This window comes from Theropithecus gelada, chromosome 8 (genome assembly GCF_003255815.1).
Source record: "Theropithecus gelada isolate Dixy chromosome 8, Tgel_1.0, whole genome shotgun sequence".
NCBI classification, from domain to species: domain Eukaryota; kingdom Metazoa; phylum Chordata; class Mammalia; order Primates; family Cercopithecidae; genus Theropithecus; species Theropithecus gelada.
The window spans coordinates 69,889,856-69,910,326 of NC_037676.1; the positions used below are offsets into that span (position 1 = coordinate 69,889,856).

The following is a 20,471-nucleotide window of genomic DNA, read 5'->3' on the forward strand; positions in this document are numbered from 1 at the left end:
CTCTCTCACTCTTAGAACCCTGTGACTCCCAAGTAAATAAGCCTATCCTAGACAGCTAGACAACAAGAGACACAAGGTCCAGTTGTCTGTCATCCCAGCCTACAGCCTGCCAACCACTAGACACGCAAAGGAGGCAATCACAGGTGATGGCAGGTACATGAAAGAGCCCAGTGGAGATTACTTTCTATAAAAGACTGTGCTAGACCCAATCTTCAGCTGTCCTCTTAGGAATGGCCAATACTACATCTGGCAAGAGCAATTCCTCTTAAAGTTTAAAAATTAGTTTCAAAACAGATTGTTTAAATGTCATAACTTAGAAATTCTTATAATAGAAAGGAAACACAATCAGCTTAAAATACTACAGCATAAGCCCAAGGTCATGTCAACTCAGTTGAGTAAATTAAATAAAGGATCACTGGGGTAGATCATCATCATCATAACATGGTAGAGGGTTTTTTTTTTTTTTTGCTTTTGAAAGAATGTTTCTAATGTATTTCTTTTTAAAACATACTATATTGTTTCTCTTAATATGTTTTTGTTATTGAGTTTATTAATTATCAATACACACATGGAGATAAATGCAAATCATGCTTGAAAATTATATTCCTGAAATTTAACCCATAACTGCATTTGGACATCTGCCTGGATAATAAGCAGCTTTTTCTCTCAAAAATCATGCAAACACAGAAAGCAAAAGTCAGTGTTCTTTCATTACTTTACAAAGCCTTTAACAAAAAAGTGGAAATGTAATTTCCTACCCAAAACATACTGACAGGCCAAATTCTTGGTCTCTTCCTCACTTTTACCTCTTATGAAGTATCATTCATAATGCTCCTGTGTATCTTCAGCCAGCATACCAAGCCACTGGGTATTTAAGGTATTAGATTTTTATTGCTAAATTACCACAAGGTTAGCAGCTCAATTTTATTATTTTGTTGTTTCTGTAGGTCAGAAGTATGGGCATGGTGTGGATTCTGTGCTCAGGGTGTCACTGGGCTGAAATCAAGGTGTCAGTTGGGCTGTAGTTTCATTTGGGGTTTATATGTGCTTAGATTCTCACTGTTGGTAAAATTTATTTCCTTGTGGCTGAAGGACTGAGGCCCCCATTTTCCTTTTAGTAGGCTTTAGATAGTTCTCAGCAGCTAGAGGCCACCCACAATTTCTTGCCACGGGGCAGTTCACAGCACGGCTGTTTGTTTTTGCAGGCTAGCAGGAGTAGTCTGAGTGCCTCTTCTGCAACCAGCTGGAGGAATGACCGATTTTAAAGGGCTCACTTGACTAGATCAGACCCACCTGGGCAATCTCTCAATTTTGAGGTTAACTGATTTGGGACCCTAATTACATCTGCAAAATCCTTTTACAATCGTGCCTAGATTAGCGTGTCAGGAGAGATGTGTGTGCACCAGGGCCAGGAGTCCTGGGGGCCATTCTAGAATTCTGCCTACTATAGCCATGATTAAGGGATCCTACAATCACACTATCAGATTCTAATTAAGTTGGGAACAAATATCTTCCACAGCATGAATTCTACCATCCATTTTCTCAAGTTTTCCAATTGATTAAACTGTCCAGTTGGATGTTTGACTTCATAAACTCCTGCAATCACAGGTGTTCTAGAGCTCCTATAGGTCCGGTGTAGGACTTGGGCGTGCTCCAAGGAGGATTAGAGAAGACAGCAGTCAACTACAGCACAATACTGGGGTGTGAGGGAGGGAGGCCACACCTGGGACAGCAGCAGCACATTTCATGTACAAAGCAAGGGAAGAGAGATGAAGCCTTCCTCCTAGCAAGGACAGTTTTCCCCATGTGATTTTATGACTTTTGACATGTCATTCAATGACACCTGACAAACCAACTAATATTTATGAGATTGTGCTTCAGTTTGAAAAAAATGGCAAACTTTCGGTCAAATAGGACAGTTTCCTATCCTACAGCTCTCTGATGAGAAAATTGGAAACAGAAATGTCATTAATTGTTCTTTATACAAGAGCGTATCAATTCTGTAATGGAAACTTTGTGATCCTACATAAAGCCATTTCTATTACCTCAGAGTACAAAGAATTTGCAAAGAGATGTAGGCAGAATGTGGTGCTGGGAATTTAATTTACTTACCTGCAGACTGTTCCCTTTCCATCATAACTTTATTTAAATCATGGTTATGCTCTTAATTAACAATTTAATTGGTTGGTGCTTTCTCAATCCAGTTCTCTGGGGGCATGGTTTTCTGTTTAACTTTCTTGTTTTAATTCTTCAGCAAAACCATAAAATTTAATTAGGAAAGTAACCAGCTTTGTAACAGCAGTTCTATGTCTAATTAACTATGCTTTGACCGTCTCTTCTCAGATTCCGTTCAACATTGCACATGCATTTTGCATTTGTTCATGTTTCAGAGAAGACATTGTGAATTTATAGCCTATGCATGTAGTCCAATTACTTTCCACTTTCCCTAAGATGCTTGGTTACAGCTAGTGAAATCAGGAAAATTAACAAAGATTCATATATGAATCTGAGAGCCAAAGGCCAAAATGTAGGTTGTTAGTTCGCTGTGTGTGTGAGTTTTCTCCTACTGCAGAATAGATTACCACAAACGTAGCAGCTTAAAACAATACCTATTTATCACCTCACAGTTCTGTAGGTCAGAAGTCCCAACATGGCTGCCTGGATTCTCTCTTCAGGTATCAATGGGCTAAAATCAAGCTGTGAAAACAGCCCTCATGAGAATTACAAGCCAGGCTTTAGGCAGAGTTATAGTTGGGCATTGACCAGGGTGTGCTGGTGCACGTCTACCCAAGTCCCTGCAGCTGCTAACTGAGAGCCACGTTGTGGGGAGCACCTGAGCACCTGCTCCCTGCATTGTTCCTATAGATGGAATCTCTGGCACTGGATCTTTCTGTCCAAGAATTGCTTAAAGTGTTTTTCAGATCTTGAATTCCAGCAGAATAGCTGACACCAACTAGTCTGAAGACCTTCACCAAGAAACAAACCCCGCAAAGAAGTGTAGGAAATGTTTTTTCATCTCCCTGTCCCATGACTTCACTCCTCACTTCTCAATCAATCTGTGATCCCAACTCCTGTTCAGCTCATCACCTGTTCAGACCCTAACGCAACCTCCTTGGGGAGGCAGATTTGAGGTTTCCTCTCATCTCCTTGTTTGGCTGCCCTACAGTTACCATACCATTTCTCTGCTGCAACTCTTGTCTCAGTGTATTGGTTGTTACTACACAATGGGCAATCAAACCTAGTGGTCCTACAACAGTATCCGCTGGGCTGCCTCTTCCAGGCTTATGTGGCAGAATCCAGTTCCTTGTGGTTGGAGGACTGATATCTTGATTTCCTTGCTGCCTATCAGCTGAAAACCATTCTCACTTCCTAGGGGCCATTGGAATTCCTTAGCACGTGACTCTCATGGATAGTTCACAAGGTTGTAGTTTATGAACTGCTATCTTGAGACCAGTAGGAGCACTTCTCTGACGTCTTCTGTGAACAGCTAGAGGAAACTCTTTGCTTTTAAAGTGTTCATCTGATTAGGTCAGGTCTGCCCTATGTCATTTCCCTTCTGCCATATAATGTAGCATCATCAAAGGAATGGCTGTCCCATCATATTCACAGGCCCCTCCTCATCCTCAGGGGAGTGATTATTCAGGGCATGTACACCGGGGGGATAGAAGTCTTGGGGGGCTATCTTAGAATTCTGTCTAACACAGTGTGATTTAGGGAAGGAAGGCAACTAAAGGTTTCCTGGCAAACCCTCCTTCTTCCCTTCTAGAGGCAATGCACAGGGAATGCAAAGAAGCTGTTAGCAATGCCCATAATTCTGTCCCATTAGCTCCACAGGCCAGAAGATGACACACAGTCATATTCTTTTTTCTCTGCAGGCTGCTTTCTCTGCCTGGCTAGAATTGCTGCTTTCCATAGTACAAATGGTTTGCTTGGTTGAAATCATTCGAATTTAAAATCACATCAAGGTAACATGATGCTTTTAGGTAGAAATTTATCTAAACTCAATACCTCCAACTTCAATCCAATAAAACTATTTCTTTAGTGAAAGGAAATGAAGAAATGTACAAAAAAGATTTAATAGAGCAGGCCTGAAAAATACTGTCTTTAGAAAGGCCTGCTTGTAAAATTGGCCCTTTGGCTGGCATTTGGAAAGTTGGATATCAAGAGGATTACCACCACCCTAACTCATAAGAGTGACTCAATGTGCTTACATTATGCAAATAATATAGTTCATGCTGAACACCTACTTTTTTTCTGGGAGTCTGGAATTTGGGTATGTGCCAGGCAGAGGGTATCTACGTAACTTTACTCCAATAAAAACCTTGGGCATTGAGTCTTTAATGAATTTCCCTGGTAGACAACACTATATGTTTGTTGTCACAAGTTGTTACTGATGGAATTGAGCACATCCTATGTGACTCTATTGGGAGAGGCCTCTTAGAAGCTTGTGCCTCATTTTCCCTGGACTTCACCCAATACTCCTTTTCCCTTTGCTGATTTTGCTTTGTATCCTTTTGCTGTGACCAATCATAGCTGTTAGTCAGACTATATGCTGAGTTGGGTGAGTCCTTATGCAACCCATTGAATGCGGGCATGGTCTTGGTGACCCCTGATTCTAGGGTTAAAGTAAATGATAATGATAATGCTCACATTCTGAGTCTAGGCTCCACTGCCCTGCAAACTTGGCTTCAATACTCTCCATTGTGAAGATAATCAGAATAAACTGACTAGAGGCAAGAGGCAGGCCTCATTTGGGTCCTAGAGGGCTTGACACTGACTAGATCCTTGTTCCAATCCCATACTGTGGCCTGGGGACAAGTTACTTAACTCTGTCTCTCTCAGTTTCTTCGTCTGTAAAACAGCAATAACAATATACTCACTTCATGGGATTGTTAAAATGAGGCAATTTGTAGAAGCATGTAGCACTGTGGCTGAGAGGAGCTGGATGTAACTCTGTGTGGAGTGGAATCACTAGAGCACAGTTGATATCCTAATATTAAGCTTCTTTCTCCCCTTCACTCTGCTCCCCTTTCCTCATCAGATCCCTTTCCCTCCATTCTCTCAGTTGTCCCTTAAGCTCCTTTACATCTAAACCATTTCCTCCCCCAGGTGGCTACCTTTCCTTGAGGACTAAATGTAAACAATCTGCGGGAATGATTTTCTTTAAATGCTTACCAGAAAGGGCCCAATGTAAATGTGTGGTCATCAGTGCCAGCAGCCCTATTTATGGTCTATAGCTTTTGGTTCCATCTATGATGATTTCTGAGAGTTTTTAAGTAACCCCTATAGTCCTCACAGATGTAATTTTATTGCTTTTGATAATGGTAAGTGATTATCACAAATATAACAGTGCGAGTTCATTACTTTGTAAGGCCTAATACGTAAATAGATTCACTAATGGTGGAAACATCCTTTGAGAAATATTTTGCTCCAATATTTGGTTCAGAATATCTGTTCCCTAAAACACTGAACTCCAAAGTGAAAAGTGGCTATTTTTCTGGTGTTATATGAAAACACGATTTCAGTGGAGACGGAAACTTCCACTCAAAACTTTCTTTGCTTCTTTGCAATTATTAAGTTCCTGGTGGACTATTCAGGAAGTGTTCAGCTACAACTGCTGAAAAGGATGTTGTGGGGTGTATGTCCATATGTGACCAGAAGAGGTTAACGATAGCCTACTAGAAGCAGATTCCTGGGAGAAGAAAAGGAGGTTTAGGAAATGCCCAGTGAGCATGGTCTCTCTGGTACTGCATAAAACAACCACAATTTGGGGATGGGTTCCTGCATCCTCACCCTGGGCCCTTGTAATGAGACACCATGCTTGAACTCAGTACTGTTTGTGTAGCGGCTGGGAATGAGGAGAAGACAGGGAATCAATAAACTCAATGTTCAAGATATCATTTGCAAATAAATTCAATATTTGAAGGGGAACATGCCAAAGAGAAAAATCAAACCATAAATAAAAGAAAAAAAGTTTGTTAATTACAAGTATCTCCAGAAGCCACAATGTCTCCTTCCTTCCTCATTCCCTAACACTCCTTCAGGTAGGACTGCACTTCAGTCGTATAGGAAAAACATTTTTCTATTTCATATTAAAGAATAATGAGGCCTGTTTGGTAATCTGCTTTGCTGTCCATTAAAATGGACCCTAAACCACCACATAGTTTTTGGACTTGCTTGTATTTTGGTAGGCATGGAAAAGAACCAGTCACACCACACTTCTCATCATAACTTTCAGGTAAAAGTTAACACTCAATTATATGCGCTGATGGAGTTAGAGAAATGCTCTAACTCTAAAATTCATAAAGTTTATCAAAGATTGAATAATCAGAGCCTTCAATCTTTGCCAAGAAAACTCTCTTATCAGACCCACTGAAACATAGCAAAACTAATTAACTTGAATTTCTGGCTTTAATTTTTCCTCAACTCACTTCTGCTTAAAGTTTTAATTAAGAGGAAAGTGCCTAGATGATCAGTAGGAAGATTCAAGAAGAAAAAGAGAAGTTCTAGAAAATAGGAAACTGAATTCATTCATTCATTAAGGAAAAATAATGACAAAACTATGTATTGAACTTCTAGGATATTCCAGACACTAACTAGAAATACAGCAATGAACAAAAAATAGATAAACTATCTCATGAAATTTATATTCTACCTTGGAGATGGGTAATGAATAGATAATGTGTCAGATAGAAAACTATCTTTTTTCTTTTTTTTGAGACAGGGTTTCGCTCTGTTGCCCAGGCTAGAGAGCAGTGGCGACAGAACAAGGCCCTGTCTCAAAAAAAAAAAAAAAAAAAGAGACACTAGAGCTCACTGCAACCTCCTAGGCTCAAGTGATCCTCCCATCTCAGCCTCTCTAGTAGCTGGGACTACAGGCATGTGACACCACACCTGGTTAAATTTTTATATTTTTTTGTAGAGATAGGGTTTTACCAAGTTGCCCAGGCTGGCCTTGAACTCCTGGGCTCAAGTGATCCGCCTGCCTCAGCCTCCCAAAGTGTTGAGATTACAGGCATGAGCCACTGCACACAGCCAGAAAATTTTTGAGTAGCCTTAAATATTCTTTAAAAGCTCTTTCGGTTGGGCACAGTGACTCATGCCTGTAATGCCAGCACTTTGAGAGGCCAAGGCAGGAGGATCACGAGGTCAGGAGTTTGAGACCAGCCTGGCCAACACAGTGAAACCCCGTCTGTACTAAGAGGCAGGAGAACTGCTTGAACCCAGGAGCTGAGATCGCACCACTGCACCCCAGCTTGGACAACAGAGTGAGACTTTATCTCAAATAAAATAAAATCAAATAAGATAAAACAAAATAAAATAAAAGCCTTTCAAGTTATGTCCTTAGCCTTTACTTTCTTGGTTAATAAATTCCAATTATTCAACTCCAGTCAGCAAATCCCTGTAAACACACCACAAGCACAATTCCACTATAAGTGAGTAGACGCTCTATTACCTTAAGTTGATGGGATATTTTCTTCAGTGCGTATACTTCCTCTTCTGTTTTGGGAATAAATCTTATCACTTTATCACTGTAAGATAAGAAAAGAAAGATGATAATTACTTTTCAAAAATAAAGATATTAGTCATCTCCTTCTTACCTCTTAAAAAACTGCCTCTGCTTTTAAGAAGGAAAACAGCAAAACTTTTCACTGGCCCAGTATTTTATCCAGTTTATTCTCCGATTGCATTGTTCTTTTCTTCTTGTCTTAAAGCTATTTGGTATTTAATCAGCTTTGAAGATTACAAACTCACATTTAATGTTATAAATGCAGAAAAAGGCCAAAAATACAGGAAGGGTGGTGGCAACAAGAGACAGAAACTTTCATGAGCTGCTCAGAGCAGATACCAAGAAGGAAAATTTCTGATGACAGAAGAAAGAAAAGTCATTCTTTTTTTAAAACATAATGCTGAAAAGGAATGTGACTTTCAGTAAGAGGATGTGAATCCACACACTAGGGAAAGCTTCTCGTTTGAGTTCTTCCCACACGGAGAACAGTAAGGAGAGGCCCATCTCTATGGGGCAGGCATCTCATTTCTCTGGTACAGAGCTTCCTGCCTGGCTCGTGGGGCCAAACAAGAGGGCCATCAGTGTTAGACACTGATGGCTGTAAATTTTTTAGTGATACAAATTAAAAGTCAATGTTTACAACTGTTACAGAAACACCAGGGGTTTGGTCTAGGTCCTGCTGCTTTCGCACATAAAGCAATCACTGAGAAGATGATTATTACTAAGAAAGAAGGCTTTAATCAGGTGCTGCAACCAGGGAGATGGGAGCTCAGTCTCAAATCCATCTCCCTGATGGACAAAAACTAGAGGTGTATATAGCAGGGAAGAAATGTAGCAATGTGTACAAAACAGAAACTAGGCAGGAGCCAGGAAGCAATCATAATGAATGAGGGGTCTTGCATCTCACTGTCAGGATGTGGTGATCTGATGAGTTTCAGTTCTTTGATACTTTTTGATAGGCCTGAAGGTCGCTTTCTGAGGAAGGAACTCAGATAAAACGAATATGTTTCAATCTTTAAGACCAGAAGAATCCATCTGTGCTTATCAAAAAAACTCTCTATAGGACTACTGGGTCAGTTTCACAACCACAAAGTTTTACCACAGTTGAAATTATATTTGGGCCGGGCGCGGTGGCTCACACCTGTAATCCTAGCACTTTGGGAGGCCGAGGTGGGTGGATCATGAGGTCAGGAGAGCGAGACAATCCTGGCTATTCTGGCTAACACAGTGAAACCCTGTCTCTACTAAAAATACAAAAAATTAGCCGGACGTGGTGGTGGGTGCCTGTAGTCCCAGCTACTTGGGAGGCTGAAGCAGGAGAAAGGTGTTAACCAGGGAGGCAGAGCTTGCAGTGAGCCGAGATCACACCACTCCAGCCTGGGCAACAGAGCGAGACTCCATCTCAAAAAAAAAGAAATTATATTTGAACACACTTTAAGGTTCTTTCTGTAAAGGTCCTGAATTACCTAAGATGACTTAAGGTGTTGCTGTGTCTTTCAGAAAGTTTCTCTTTGGGGGCCTTGTCTCCCAGGTGTGCCAGAAAAGTAGTCTATCAATTTCTAGGTGTGTCATGATGGGGACAGGTTGGGAAGCCCAGCTCTAGCCCATAATAATCACAACTATCCAATGTCTTTTGCATAGAGTAGATGCTTATTAAATATTAATGGATTGGCATAAAGGAGATTGCTGAGAGTAATTGGCTTCCAGAGGAAATATAAAGAAAAACTAAGTAAATACAGCACAGTAGGAATTAATATTTTTCATAACTCTCTATGGCATTTTACAATGATTAAAGATAAGGTAGAATATTATTAATAGAATATAAAGCAGAAAACAAAAACTCTACTAGTTTACCCACAACTTGTCTCTCCAACCCCAAAGGTGCACCAGGAATAAGAATAGAATTTGCATGATTTTCTGTCATTTTACTTCTTAGATAATGATATGATTTGGAGTGTGTCCCCACCCAAATCTCATGTTGAATTGGAGGAGGGGCTTTCTGGGAGGTGATTGGTTCATGGTGGCATATTTTCCCCTTGTTGTTCTCATGATAGTGAGTGAGTTCTCACAAGATCTGATGGTTTAAAAGTGTGTCACCTCCTTTGCTCTCGCATTCTCCTGCCACCATGTGGAGGTCCCTGCTTCCTCTTCTGCTATGATTGTAAGTTTCCTGAGGCCTCCCAGGCATGCTTTCTGTTAAGCCTGTGGAACTGTGAGTCGATTAAATCTATTTTCTTCATAAATTACCAGTCTCAGGTATTTCTTTATAGTGGTGTGAGAGAGGGCTAATACAGAGGGATAGCAGTTTCAAAGACGAAGTAAGGCTAATATAGAGGGCATCAGATCCCTAGGGATACTTCTGGACTTGCTGGGCAATGATTTTTAGGGCTTTGTGTTTATTTCCAATCACAATAGCTTTATTATTTCAAATGATCCTGTAATAGCTCCTTTAGGCCTATGAATAAAAAGGCTCTTGGCTTGCTGATGATAAATTACTGTGTTTTATGGACTGCTACTCTAATAGAGCTTTATAGCTTTGGTTTTCTCAAAATCACACAAACCACCCCTCAGTACCAATGTCATGAAGTTCATATTTCTGGAAAGAATAAAAGAAAGCACTGGGAAAAAATTATCAAGTCACTGTAAAACAAATCTAAACATAACCTTTGGAATTTAAATGTAACCACATCTCTTCTCTTTTCTGGTATACATATCTCTGACCTGTGTTTTTCCTGGATTCATCATACCCTGGCCTTTCTCATCTGACCCAATACAATTCTTGGCAGAGAAAGCAAGCTCGGCTGGGTGATATGGCTGTTTTTGATGGATGGATCACTTGACAGCTTGCTGAAAAACACCTCCATCTGGGGCCTTGTCAGCTCCTCAAGAGTGCAAGAAAAGCAATCTGTAGCTGTTTTACAGCCATAAGAAGAACTTTTTTTCTTTTAAAGATGGATAATTCAACCTGGCAATCAGTTCCTCTTCTGCAAATAAGTACAGGATACAAAGAAACTACCCTTGGGATTATTTAACCCTGAAAGTGATTGCTCAAACCCAGTTTTCTCATTTTTGTTACAAAAAGTTCACTTCATCCTAGCCTTTAGAAATTCTCAAGTGTGACTTTAGAAATGAGTTTATTACTGTTTGATAACTTATCAAAGGACAGAGAATAAGGAAGGCAATGTAGAAAGACCCATGAAATGTCATACTCTTTCGTGAACCAGTAAATTATATTGATGGAATGACGGGTAACCAAAGCCCAACAAGAGCTCTTTATTCAGCATGTGAAAACCACATGACCCCCAAATGCCCTGTTTGTTTCTCCAAACAAAAAGCTTACTCTCCCTGAATCTGATAGCTAGTGTTTTTTGAAGTGGTGAATAATTTGGTGCTAGAAACAGGGAAGTTTCAGGTAGTCTACTGGAACTTAGAAAAACTAACCATACAAAACTACCAGAGGAGGTGAGCTTAGAGGCTTTTCCTTATAACTTATCAGGTTTTTTTTTTTTTTTTTTTTTTTTCCACCGTTACGTGGCAACATCAACTTAAGACCCTTTGGCTACCCTTTGGGGTTAAGATGAGGGAATCACAGTATTGAATATGGGTTGAGGTTAGAAAGACTACTGGGCAAGCAGCTGCTCGTATGCACATATATTTCTAACTTAGCTTATATAAAGTTGTCCAAAGAAAGACAGCATAAGCATTTTTAATTTTAGTTTAAGGATGTCTTATAGAGGAAGCAGGATATTCCAGATAACTAGTCTCCCAGGAATTACTAATACTTATTAATCCATGATATGTTCACATTTTGTTCCTTTGCCCTACAAGAAAAATGAGGTTATGTAGCTATAAAGCCCATGTTGAGTTTGGTTGTGAGTTTGACTAATAATCCTGCTGTACGGTAGCAACCACATGAATAAGACAATAGTAAATAAATGTAATCAGTTCAAAAAGTATTACCAAATGCCTCCTAAGCATGTATGCACCGAGAGAAAATTCAGAAAGGGAACATAATCTCCAACTCTATACTACGTCTGGGTCTCAGTTTCTTCACTAGAGAAGTGAGGGATGATCTCCTAGCTGCCTTCCAACATGGTGAAAACCCGTCTCTACTAAAAATACAAAAATTAGCTGGGCATGGTGGCATGTGCCTGTAGTCCCAGCTACTTAGCAGGCTGAGGCAGGAGAATTGCTTGAACCTGGGAGGCGGAGATTGCAGTGAGCCAAGATTGTGCCACTGCACTCCAGCCTGGGCAACAGAGTGAGACTCTGCCTCAAAGAAAAAAAAAAAAAAAAAGTTCTAAGACTGTGTTGCCTGTATTGACTGCCATTCTTCTGTGCCTTGACTGTGCAGCAGCGAAGGAAGAGTATCTCTGTCCTCTAGGCAACCTGAAAGTCCTGTTGAAAGAGATACGAAGCTTCAGATGTTTCCTTGTGGCTCCTGGCATGACCTTTCACAACTGATTCCATTATGAAATCCTAAACTTCTTTGTATGCTACAGAATTTATGAACCTACACTTGAAAAATTAAAATATTATATAGCATATGAAATGAGAACATTCTCTTCCAACCCCAAGCCTTCTATCTTCCCTTTGTAGCCACTGTTAATAGTTACTTGTGTATCACTCTGAACTCTTTTCTGCATTAATACACATACACGCAGTGTTTGTTTTACAGCATTTTGTAACACTAGTTTGCTTTTATCTTTTACTTCATATGTTGATTTAAAAACATAAGTCCTTGATTAACATCAATGATAAGTTCTTGGAAACTGTGATTTTATGTGAAACAGTGTATAACAAAACTGATTTTACCATAAACTAACTGATATAAGCAAGTTAAGTTCCTATGGGCATATTTCTGGTCATGAAAAAATCACCAGGCAGGGTGCAGTGGCTCATGCCTGTAATCCCAGTACTTTGGGAGGCCGAGGTGGGTGGATCACGAGGTCAAGAGATTGAGACCATCCTGGCCAACATGGTAAAACCCCATGTCTACTAAAAATACAAAAATTATCTGGGTGCGGTGGCACATGCCTGTGGTCCCGGCTACTCTGGAGGCTGAGGCAGGAGAATTGCTTGAACCTGGCAGGCAGAGGTTGCAGTAAGCCGAGATTGTGCCACTGCACTCCAGCCTGACGACAGAGTGAGACTCCATCTCAAAAAACAAAACAAAACAAAAAAACGCCAAATTTCTAAATAAAGACCCATAGCTGGGTGTGACTCATACCTGCAATTCCAGGACTTGGGAGGCTGAGGTAGGAGAATAGCTTGAGGCTAGGAGTTTGAGACCAGCTTGGATAACATAGTGAGACCCTGTCTCTGCGAAAATAAATAAATAAATAAATAACTAGCTGGGCGTCATGGCACACACATATAGTCCCAGCTACCTGGGAGGTGAGGCAGGAGGATCACTCAAACTAAGGAGTTGGAGGCTGCAGTGAGCTATGATCAAGGTACTTTGTCCAGCTTGGGTGACAAAATGAGACCCTGTCTCAAAAAAAAAAAAAAAAAAAAAAAAGACGAAGTACTTCTAATATTAAACATTGAAATAAATATGAACTATATATACATTTAAAAAAATTAATGAAGACAAGATTATGCACTCAATTTTTGGCAAATCTGAGAGGGATAGTGGTTGTTGCAGTGGTGGGTTAAATCAAGGAATAAATGTTTGCAAAGCTAAAATATGAACACCTCTTCCCAATGTGCAGTTGAAATAAACAATAACAAATACAATGGGTCTGCTGAGGGCTTTTGTACTGCATCATTTAGTCATGCCTTTGTATGATTTTGTCTATGAGTTTTTATTTTAAAATACTTTGTATTCATTCCTGGCTGAGCGCTGTGGCTCACGCCTGTAATCCCAGCACTTTGGGAGGCCGAGGCAGTTGGATCACAAGGTCAAGAGATTGAGACCATCCTGGCCAACACAGTAAAACCCCGTCTCTACTAAAAATACAAAAATTAGCCAGGCATAGTGGCAGGCATCTGTAGTCCCAGCTACTCGGGAGGCTGAGGCAGGAGAATGGCGTGAACCTGGGAGGCGGAACTTGTAGTGAGCCAAGATCGCACCACTGCACTCCAGCCTGGGCGACAGAGGGAGACTCCGTCTCAATTAATAATAATAATAATAATAATAATAATAATAATAATAATAATAATTTGTATTCATTCCTTAATTCATTTTCCAACCCACTTATTCTAGGTTCAGAGTTGTGGGTGGCCGGAGCTTTTCCCTGCAGCTCAGGACACAAAGTGGAAACGGACTCTGGATAGGATGCCATCCATTGCAGGGTGCACTCACACACCCATGCTCACTCAGCCTGGGACCATGTAGGCATGCTGATGAACCTAACAGGTGCAGCTTTGGGATGGGGGTGGGAAACTGAGTACCTAGAGAAAACCCACACAGACATAGGGAGAACATGCCAATTCCTCAGACAGTGGACCTGGTGGGAATTGATTTTTTTTTTGTCAAAGTTACAGCAAAATGATGTTGAATGATAAAACAATGTTATTCTAGGACCTGCTGTACCACGTTTTAAATAAATGGCTGGATTTTATATGCTAATATTTTATTTCAGAGTTTTATAACTATATTCATAAGGAAGGCTTTTTTTTAAAAATAAACTTTTTATAAACCTTTAAAAAATGATGCTCTGTGTGTGTGTGTGTGTGTGTGTGTGTGTTTTCTCAGAGACAGTCTCGCTCTGTTGTGCAGGCTGGAGTGGAGTGGCATGATCACAGCTCACTGTAATCTCGAACTTCTGTGCTCAAGTGATCCTCCTATCTCAGCCTCCCAAGTAGCTGGGACTACAGGTGTGCACCACCATGCCCAGCTAATTAAAAACTTTTTTTTTTTTTTTGAAATGGGGTCTTACTATGTTGCCCAGGCTACTCTCAAACTCCTGGACTCAAGTGATCCTCCCACCTCAGCCTCCTGAGTAGCTGGTACTACAGGTGTGTGCCACCATGCCCAGTTAATTAAAAAACTTTTTTTTTTAGAGATGGGGTCTCATTGTATTGCCCCGGCTACTCTTGAACTCCTGGACTCAAGTAATCCTCCTACCTTGGCTTCCCAAAGTGCTGGGCTTACAGGCATGAACCACTGCAGCAAGCCTTGTATTTTAATATGTGGTGTTTTCATTGATGTTCAGATCTAATAGTTGACAATTGAGTTTTTAGTCCTTTACTAAAGAGCTATTTTGAAGAATGTTAAAAAATATATCAAGCACTTACATGTATTTTGGGTGGGAAGATTTATTTTTGTTACTGTTTTATTATCTTGAAGTAAGAGAAGGTGGCCCATTATGATACCTACTTAGTAGACTTCATTGCATTGGTATTTATGGCCTAATATGTATTCAAGTTCTATAAATAGTGCACAAACATTTGAAAAGAAGATCTTTCTTATACAGTTTTATATATACACCTATTAAGCATATTAATTATATGATTTTCATTTTCTCTGTCTTTAGTTTTCCACTGAATTTGACAATTTGAGCCAATTTTACTCAATATAACCACTATAATTTTGGATTTGTCAATTTACTTTTGAATATAAAAACTTTTGATTCATGTATTTTGATGTGTGTAACTGTATGTAAGCTCACGACTACTACATCTTCTGGATAGAATAAAACTTTTACTTCTATAAAGTTTCCTTAGAGAAACTCTTCTTTGATTTATTTTATGCTCTTTATCATGAATTCCATTTTTTCCCCATAGGATTGCCACTCCTGCTTTTTGTTTGCCTGGCATTTTTAATTGGAAATTTTACTTATTCACATTAATTGTAATACATAATATATGTGACTTTATTCTTATAATTTTTATCTTTTTGCTTGTTGTAGGTTCTTATTTGCCCTTTTCTTCCTCTTTCTTGGATTAATCAATTTTCTTCGTCAGCTTTTTCTCGTCTAGTGGTTTGCAAGTTACGCATCTTCTATGTATTAGTGATTTTTTCGTATTTTACACACATACTTTGAGATACCTTTTTCTTCATGTCTAGAATGCCTCTGTAATTTGTCCCCTTGAACAAGATAAGACCTTAAGAATCTTTTTTTCTCTGTCCTTCTCCCCTCAAATGTTTTCCTCCTTCTTTGCTCCATGTTTTGTCGAAATCATCTGGAATTTTTGTTGTATATTGTGTCTAAGTGCAGATATGTGAGTTGTTTCCCCTTGAAGTTCAAACGTTGAAATCCTAACTCCCTCAATCCAAGAATGTGACTGCATTTGAAGATAGGGTCTTTAAAGAGGGAATTGAATTAAAATGACATCATTAGGGTGTTTTTCCTAATCCACTAGTATTAAAAAGACTTAAACTTCAGATATTTCATTGTTTTATTCTTTTCTCCAAGTCACTGAATTTATTATTATTATTTTTGAGACAGAATCTCGCTCTATCGCCCAGGCTAGAGTGCAGTGGCACGATCTCAGCTCACTGCAAGCTCCGCCTCCCAGGTTCTCGCAATTCTCCTGCCTCAGCTTCCGGAGTAGCTGGGACTACAGGCGTGAGCCATACTGGATTTATTTTTTAGGATCCACTTCCTTCTTCACTTTGGGGGAGAAAGAGAGTAAGGTTAGATTACGAATCTGGGCTCCACCACTTGATGTGTGCCCTTGACCAAAATGCTTAAACACTTAGAGCCAATGAATCCTAATCCTTAAATTGAGGGGAAGCACCAATGTACTATCGCATAGGTTTTTTGTGAAAATTATTTCATCCAGCACATCAATGAAGGTTACATTATGTTCCAGGCACAGTGGTAGATGCCAGGGAGACAGCAGGAACTGCTGGTGATGAGTTTATAATCACAATCCCTGTGAGATATTGTCTGGGAAATACCTAATTTATAGCCTCTCAATACATAGTAGCTACTGTCATTACTTCTATGGGAAAATATTCTTCTAGTTCTTTTTTAGAAATGGTCTCACTCTGTTGCCCAGGCTGGAGTACAGTGGCACCATCATGACTCACTGCAGCCTCAACCTTTCAGGCTCAAGCATCCTCCTGTCTCAGCCTCCCAGGTAGGTAGAACAACAGGTGTGAACCACTATGCCCTGCTATTAAAAAAAAAAAAAAAAAATTTTGTAGACAGAGTCTCGTTATGTTGCCCAGGCTGTTCTCCTGCGCTCAACTGATCCTTCCACCTTGGCCTCTTAAAGTGTTGAGTTTACAGCCATGAGCCACTGCACCCAGCCTAGAACTTAATGCACTGAAATAAGATGCTTTTCCAAGTTTGCTCCACTGTGAACACCACAAAAAACATGACACAATTTGATTCTGAATACATTCAACATTTTTGTTGTTGCTGCTGGCATTTTTTCTTGCCCTTTGCATGGATATTTGCATTAATCTCTGATCAGTGCCTTAATTTGGGATTTTCTGTTTTCTCTCTGCTCAGGCAGCTCTTTGGCATCTGAGAAATGCACATATTGGATGGTCTCATTTTCTACAATGGTAACTGGGTATGTGGAACACTTTATATAAAAGAAAAAGGGGCCGGGCATGGTGGCTCACTCCTGTAATCCCAGCACTTTGGGAGGCCAAGGAGGGGGGATCACCTGAGGTCAGGAGTTTGAGACCAGCCTGACCAACATGGTGAAACCCCGTCTCTACTAAAAACACAAAATTAGCTGGGCGTGGTGGTGCATGCCTGTAATCCTAGCTACTCGGGAGGCTGAGGCAGAAGAATCACTTGAACCTGGGAGGTGGAGGTTGCAGTGAGCTGAGATCATGCCACTGCACCCCAGCCTGGCCAACAAAGAGTGAAACTCAAAAGAAAAAGGAAAAATAATTTCAGATGAAGTCCTGTAAAGAGGTTTTCTCTAATGGTATAAGTCACACATGTTCAATTTTTCAATACTTCCAAAGACCAAACTTACCTAGATGTAGTAAAGCATTTCTAATGTTGGCCTTCACAAGGGACCAGAATAGATGACTGCAGTGATGTTTTTGGCTGCTCCTCCAAATCTATTTTCCTGTCTGAAACCCTAAAAGGACTCTGATTCTGCTCAGATATTCACCCTATCCCTATATCAGGACTGAGTCCCGATTAGCCACTCAGAGCTTGGATATCCCTTGGCAACTTTTGTTAGTTTGGGGGTAGATGTGAGGTATAAATCGGCCCAATCAGATTTAAGGGAAGGATTATTCAAAGGGGGTGGAAGGATTCTCTCTCATTGAATGTAAACAAGCAAATATGCAATTCTGCATGCCATTGCTAGCCTACAATTATGAGGCAGATTCACCCTAAGCTCACTGTGGACTCTCAAGTGGAGAGACAAAATGAATCTGGGTCTGCAATGATCTTGTTGAATCAACCAACTTTTAAGCTTGTTCTGCTGCTGGACTTTCTGTTGTATAATACATTTTAAAATTATGTAGGGCAGTTTGAGTCAGGTTTTTTCTTACTTGTAACCAAAAGCACCCTGTAAAACAGTAAGTTTACTTTGGATATTTTTAGAGGAATAAGAAAAACCAATGGAATAATTAAATTCACTGTTAAATCAGTCTTCACAGGTGAGAATATACATATTGGCACTCTCTATTTCCTCCCCAAGTCCCTCTCTCTAAAACATCCCTTTAATTTTGATGGCAGCTTAAAAAACCATGTGTATTCAGAAGGAAAGATTTAGGGTACTCCAAAACTAAGGCTCATCTCATATTCTCAAGGAAAATAGGACAGTTTAAAATATTTGATGAACTTTATGAAAGCTTGTATCCTGTGGAAAAGTTAATAATAGGATGTTCACTTACTTAAAAATAATGTCATCCCCAAGCACAAAGAAATCCATTAGGTAATTCCACCTAGAAAAATTAATGTTCACATGTAGATTCTCTATTATAAAGTGCTTGGGTCTCCGAGCTGCGTGTCCTTTGTTGAAAGATTATGTTTTGATGCACATGAAAAATTTCATTAAAAAGCAATAAATAAGAGACAACTTGGCAGAGCACGCTCTAGAGAGCTAAATGGATTCTCCCTTCTTCAGTTATGGTTTATAGTGGCAATATAAAGTACTTGGAACATGAAGAATCTCCCTGTGGCAGTTTGCTTAGGACGTGAAGATTTAGACTTCACTCTTGGGTTAAAGTTAGGCAGAAGTAATGACTTTATTTTTGGTGGTGGTTGTTGTTGCAGTTAATTTAACAGCAGAGAAAAGAAAAACACACAGTCTTCAGAAGCCTCACAGATGCATTTCACTTTATAACAGAAATTTTCTCATAGTATCTCACATGTAATGGTTGATCAATAAATATTTGTTGAGTTGAATTGAAATTGGCTTTTTGTAAACCACATCATCTTTTTAAATGCCTGAAATGGGCTTCCATTATTTGCTTTGAGAATTTCTTCTCCCATTAGCATAAATCAGAGAGGAGAAAAAGCAATAAAATATAATAATGTCATGAAATTAATTTCTTATAATAAGATATGATCTTCACTATGTCTCAAGGACTTGCTATATATTGTGTGAGATCATTGTATCACACTTCAATTTAGTTCTTTCTTGTTGTATTTAAGGATGGGACTCAGTCTGAGAAAAATGTTACCACAGTGGAGAACAAACTATTTATTCAATAGTTATCCATGCAGCAAATTATTCCATGCAAGTTTCTGGTGTGAGGAAAAGGGAAAGGAGTTACAAAGCACAGGGGAAAATTTTTCAAAGATATATAATCTAATTGGGTACATAAGACAAATAATACCTTATTATTATAAGGTAACATGGCAAATGTTTCATAAACTACATAGAAAATATGCCGTAAAAAGGTTTAGCAGCAGTGATCAGAGAAAACCATATGAAAAGATTTGATACTTAAAACTAAGAAGATTTGGGGGCTCAGTAGATTGATAGCCATCAGCAATACATTAGTTTAGTGGTTTTGAAATTAGAGCCTATGTAAGATTCACCTAGGAATTTATCTGCCAGCATAATTTGTTGGGCTCTATACCCTGAAATATCCTTCCAGAAGAAAGCCCTTAGTAATGCTAGAAATTGTGTGTGTGTGTGTGTGCATGCGCGTGCATGCAAGCATGCATGTTTGTGTGTATATGTGGTATATCACAATATGCATGAGTGGCAATACAGTAAGAGAAATTCTACGATGCCCAACACGATGAGTGAAGCTAACACTGGGGCCAGTGGTTATCCTAACTGAGGAGCACCTTGGTAGCCCCTGGATGCCTGAGAGTTTGAGCAAGGTGGGAATTCAGACCACAGACTCCCATATAAAGCCTTAAAGATAGCAACCTTAGTGAAAAGATGACTAGAAAAAAAAGCCTTGTGACAGGAGAAAGGAGGAAAACGTGTTTGTCTTGAACTTGGCTCTAGGTAGGAAAAATATAGTCAATAGTGAGAATTTAAAACCATAGCTAGCCCTCCAGCAGGATTAGGAATGAAATTCAACCTAAAAAATAAACCTAATAAACCTAATAAAATTTAAATCTATATGGTCCAAAAATCTCCAAACTAAGAATTTGTGTTAAAGTAGTCTTCTGGTTAGAAGTTCCCCGTAGTCCTTACTGTGGTGTGCTGCTCAAATCACCCCTGCAGAACAGACGTATTCATTGTCCTAGCTGCAAAGTGTTGCCTGCTGATGGCTCACAGCTGAGTCCTTCTTAAGCAATTGCCTTTGGCTGAAAGGAAGTCCTTCATCTAGGAGGAAGACCACTCCCCCAGGGGCAGGGTATGCTGAGGTGCAAAGGCCTGGCCCCCTTTCCTCAATTTGAGACGTTACTGAAGGACCAATCCAGCTTTAGAGTTTCCCATGAAAACTGTTGAGAAGACATTTCAGTTCAAATATCCCTCTGTGCTCAGTTTCTTTCATTTCCTGGCAGATGTTGTTTGTGAGAGTACTCCCTAATAAAGTGACTCCATGCAAGCCTCTCTCTCAGAGTCTACTTCCTGGGGGACCTTAGCCTGTGATGTGCCCTGTCCCTAGGGCCCCAAAACA

The 20,471-nt window shown here is 39.8% G+C and overlaps 1 protein-coding gene across 1 annotated transcript in view; it reads right to left on the reverse strand.

Annotated features, from left to right (window-relative positions):
- The window catches only part of CPA6 (carboxypeptidase A6), a 309,118-nt gene that overhangs the window by 184,755 nt on the left and 103,892 nt on the right, over positions 1 to 20,471 (reverse strand). Inside the window, exon 2 of the mRNA XM_025394528.1 lies at positions 7,457 to 7,532. Coding sequence (XP_025250313.1) covers positions 7,457 to 7,532 — 76 coding nt within the window. The remainder of the gene's footprint in view (positions 1 to 7,456; positions 7,533 to 20,471) is intronic.